This window comes from Hevea brasiliensis, unplaced genomic scaffold (genome assembly GCF_030052815.1).
Source record: "Hevea brasiliensis isolate MT/VB/25A 57/8 unplaced genomic scaffold, ASM3005281v1 Scaf483, whole genome shotgun sequence".
Classification (NCBI taxonomy): domain Eukaryota; kingdom Viridiplantae; phylum Streptophyta; class Magnoliopsida; order Malpighiales; family Euphorbiaceae; genus Hevea; species Hevea brasiliensis.
Window position 1 is genome coordinate 3,187 of NW_026615010.1, and position 5,021 is coordinate 8,207.

Here is a 5,021-nt window from a genome sequence, read left to right on the forward strand (position 1 = left end):
AAATTTGAATTTGTTGATGGAGTTTTTTTTTTTTTTTTTTGATAAGCACGTTTGATGATGGACTTGTAGTGCTCCAGTGGGAGCTCTTCGATCATATTAGCCAAAAAGAGCTACTTAGAGTGTGAAGCGACGACGATAATGAAGCACATTGTGAATGTGGTTTATGTATGCTATTTCATAAGGGTTATGCATAGGGACTTGAAGTCTGAAATTTTCTTGCTTGTGAATAAAGCAGCCAAAAGCATATTTTACCCTCTAAACTTTCATAGAAAAGTCAATTTGCCCTCTCAATTTAACATTGAACCAATTTACCTTCCGAATTTAAAAATTGAATCAATTTAATACTTAAACTTTTAAATTTAAACCAATTAAACACATTGCAAAGGGGGAAAAAGAGTAAAATTCAAACGTTGTTGACTTGAAAACATAGCTTATGGGATTCATCCATATCAGCAACAACTCATTAACATAGACACCTAAGAACGGAACAATAAAACTTTCACAAAAACTCCTCTGGCCGCACAAGCAATTACCCTTACCACAAAACTTTGCTTGAGATCCAGCCAAGAGCAAACACCAATAAATGAAAAGGGAAAATAGAGAGAGCTCTAGACCACATAATATGACAAAATGATCAAAGATTCAAAGCTGCAATCTTTTTTTTTTTTTTTGCCCATCAAAAACCATCAACACACAATCCAGAACCATGAAGACTTGCCCCATTCCAAATTTAACTTTTAGAAAGCAAAAAAACAAAAATTGTGATGCTTCTTCTTTCTTTTCATTAGCAATTTATAAAGGGTTTGCTTTCTGTAGTTCCTTAACTTTTTACAAGCCCAAATCAAAGGATTGAAGAACATTGATCATTCTTGTTCTACCTTAACAATGATGATGGTGGGGATTCCTAACGTTGGTAAGTCGGCTCTAGCCAATTCTTTGCATCAAGTTGGAAGGATTAGTGCTGCAGGTAATATGATCTTCTCAAATCTCTCTCTTTCTCTACTAAATTTTAAATGGACTAAGTTCCAAACTATTGATTCTCTTAGAGAAAGGAAAATTGAAGCATGCAAAAGTGAGTCCACATCCGGGAGAGACAAAAGATATCAGCAGCTTGAAGGCATGTAGCTTTTCTTTCTTTCTTTATTTATTCTTTTATGATATTTATTCTTTTATTTTTTTTTTAAAAATTCTGAACAATGGAAACAAATTTGTTGACTTTCCTTTTATGTTCCATTTTCCCCTTTATTTGCTGTGCAGTTTTGTTTTTTTATGATTGTAAAAAGATGACTTTCCTTTATTTCCCATTGTCCACCTTATTTGCTGTGCAATTTTGTTATTTTTTGATTGCAAAAAAAATATACCGCAAAAATGGAAACAAATTTGCTGACTTTCCTTTATTTCCCATTTTCCCCCTTATTTGCTGTGCAATTTTGTATTTTATGATTGCAATCACATTTTATTTTCCAGATTGGTAGCCATCCCAATATTTATGTGTTGGACACCCCAAGTATTTTGCCTCCTCAAATTCTTGATGCCGAGGTCTGTTCCAGGCTAGCTTTAACAGGTGCAATTATGCCAGCATCCCTCTTCCTGCTACACATGCTCAAAATTTTTTCCCTTCTTCTCATGGGTGTGAATGAGTGTGATAGTCTCTCTCTCTCTCACAAAAGCAGGAGCAATTAGCGACTCTTTGATTGGTGAAAAAGAACTTGCTCAATATTTTCTGGCCATTCTCAACTTGAGTGATGAATATAAGAAATGGGCAAAGTTGTCTGCCCTTGAAAATGAGAGATCATTTATAGACCACAAAGAAGAGTGTTCAAGCGGCAGACAGCCATGCATGAAAGGAGAAAGGCAACATTTCACTGATCACACTCAGGTATGACTTATGAGCACTTTTTATATATATATATAATTTCGTTATCCTTCTCTTAAGAAAACTGACAAAATGTTCTTAATTATGAGCTCTGCCATAATGTACAAATAGGTTACGGGGTGGTGGTTAAGTGAAACTGAGTGTTTCTTCTGGAAATAATTGGAACGATCTGAGAAAGTCATTCGTTATCTTTCATGTAGGATTTCATAGTACATAATGTTCGGCGAAAGCTCTTTGAGACAGTTTCATGTTTTAATGGTGACATGCAAAATGAAGTGGATTTGGAGAAGCTTATTGAGTTGCAATTCACAACCTTGACCGAAGCTTTTCACTTGCCTATTGAATTAGGGGATAATGCTCGTAGTAAGGTTGCTACTAAGCTACTTAACCTGTATCGTATTGGGAGGCTTGGACATTACACTTTAGACCCTATTGCATTCTAACTGTAACGACACAGGAATTACTCATAAGGAGAGAGCAGGTTAACAAAAGAAAGATTAAAAGAAAAGAAATTGCCTATACCATAACTAACAGTAACCTTCATTTTATTTGTTTTCTAACCCTTTACATGTCTGCTTGTCATTGTGTAATGTGATTGTTGCTTTTTTTTTCATTTGAAAAGAAGAACAGTTTTTGCATATCTTAAGGGACAAAAATGTGATCATTTGCTAAGCATGGTGGGGGCAAGGAATGAGAGGAACATCAGCATCAGATGTTGACAGAAAGCACTCTTATGCATTTACAAACCCAGACAAAATGCCCTTGGCCTTGAAATCTAGCCGACTGTTCCCTTTTCTAATGCCCTGCAATCTTTGATTCAAGCTTTTTCTGCTTGTTTATGTAAGCATCCTTTCCAGAACATCCCAGTAACTTTGCAACTACAAAATCTATTGCACAACAGAGCCATTAGGCATGGAAAGCGTAGTGGTTAAAGATTTATCTCCTAATGTACTTCTCAAATTTGAATAAAATGTGAAAATTTGTTTACCAAAACACACAAAACAAAGCCTAATTTATTTAAACATCAAATCCTAATTCAATTTGAAATTGGATATTCAAAAATTCAATTTAAAATCACTGAACCCGAAAACCCCATGCATCACTGAGGGAAGATTTAAAGAGGGAAAATTTAAATCATTAATCACCAGTAGAATTGAGTAAATGTATACAAAAAAAAATTCTTTTAGGTTAGTATTAACAACGATTTCAATTAATAAGTGAAATTGCATTCATCTCATCAACCAGCTCCTGCCTGGAGTTTGCCTTTTTGCTCCTCCTTTTCTTAATCTTTGGACTCTTTTTACAACTTGTTTGGCTTACCAATTGCCTTGCCGGTTTCATCCTTCTCACATCTTCTTTATACTTCCCAAAATTCTGCCGCAAGTCAAGCTCCTCATCTAGTTGCTCGCAATCATCTGTGGTCTGATCAGATTCAAGAGTAAGATTTACAATTTTCTTCGGAGATGTGTTCTCTGGATATTGAATTATTTCTCGTCTAGGTTTGCTCAAGAAAATTCCAAGTTCTAAGGACACAAAAGCATCAAGACAAGCGTACTCTATCTGTTTAATTGTAAGCTCCTTAGCATTCCATTCACTCATTGTGATTTCTTTTGGCTTGGGAATCACTTTCTGAAGCAAATCAAGCACTAAAGCCTTCAATCCCATCCTTCGATAGTTTGTGTCGTGATATTTATTGGCTGCCCAGTAACCTACATCTTTTGTATGAGCCACATGCAGTTCATAATCTTCAAATAGTTTATCAGCATCATTATGCACCTCTTTACCAACAAATTTGAATTTCTTGTTCCCAAGAAATTGGATCAAAGATGGTGGGATATTGTCTGCATGGTAAAGTTGAAATATAAGGCATCTTTTACCCACACAGAGTTGAATGATGGCAACCTTTTGGTGTCCATGAGGTTCAGTAGGCATACACCATTCGGTGTCAAGGCCAATGAGAAGTTTGCTCTGTTTACGCTTGTGGATATGCATTGTATTAGCTATCCATTCATCGACAACGGCAGCTGTTGCTGTGACGGTTGTGAAGATATGATCACCATAGTATTGAATATCATGTATGGAGGAAGGACCTGCAAAAGACATTGTTAAGGAGAAGAGACAGAACATGAAGTAGTTTGCTAAAATGGTTCATTTATATAGAAAACAATAGAGTTTCCATCAATCAATAGAAATTGAACAACTTAGCCATAAGGGTCATGGCACCTCTATAGGCAAACACATGTTTCTATTTTAAATTCCAACAGACATAATTGTTCATTTTCAAAATTAATTAAATAGGCACATCTCTTAACAGATGTGACTGTCTGTTTTTAATAGACATGTCTATTTATAAGCAGATACATCTATTTATTAATAGACACAACTGTTTGGATTTATTTACGAAAATAAAATAATAAAAATAAAATTAATTATTTTATTTTCACAAGTGCATGTGTTAAAGGGAGAAGCATACTACACGTATTCCTGGAGTATCTCACTACATGGTCAAGGGCAACATGAAGTATAAAGCTACTACAACAAGGTTTACAAGCTAATAATTATATGAAAAACCTCTACTTAAGTTGTTAACCCCTTAATAGTATCCATTAGGTTATGCCATTTACAGCTCTTTAAAAAAGTCATTATCAGTTAACCAAACCACAGAGTTCAAAGACTCATGTCACTTTTCTGATTTTCAATATAAAATGCCTTTGTAACAAGAAATGGCATCATATCATTTGTTCCTGATTTTGCAGATTGAATGTATTCTCCCTGATTTCTTTGGACAAGATGTAGTATGGTTTCGAGGAAAAGAAATAAAAAATATCTTTGGAAGAGAATATGTACGTGTGTGAAATAAAATAATTATTTTATTTTTATTTTTGTAAATAGTTATCAAGTTAAATAAAATAATTATTTTATTTTAATTTTCATAAATAAATTACTATAAAATGTATTTGTTAATAAACAGACATATCTATTATATATAAATAATTATATCTATTAGAGAGGTGTCATAATAGATATGTCTGTTAATAAATAGACATGTCTATTACATATAAACAGTCACATCTGTTAGAAAATATGCCAATTTAATTTATTGTGAAGTAGACAATTGTGTCCATACAACAGCAGCTGTTGTTGT

The 5,021-nt window shown here is 34.0% G+C and overlaps 1 protein-coding gene across 2 annotated transcripts; it reads left to right on the forward strand.

The window, feature by feature from the left end:
• The first annotated feature begins 764 nt into the window (after nt 1-764).
• Nucleotides 765-2,489, forward strand: LOC110635495 (DAR GTPase 2, mitochondrial-like). 2 transcript variants are annotated; one of them, XM_058142398.1, is made up of 5 exons: nt 765-967; nt 1,047-1,117; nt 1,468-1,564; nt 1,671-1,879; nt 2,077-2,489. In XM_058142398.1, exons 1-5 carry the CDS (start codon nt 886-888, stop codon nt 2,317-2,319), a joined length of 702 nt encoding a protein of 233 aa, XP_057998381.1. In that variant the 5' UTR covers nt 765-885; the 3' UTR covers nt 2,320-2,489. The 2 variants fall into 2 exon arrangements, with proteins under 2 accessions (XP_057998381.1, XP_057998382.1); XM_058142399.1 differs by having other exon boundaries at nt 1,674-1,879.
• Nucleotides 2,490-5,021: the final 2,532 nt, after the last annotated feature.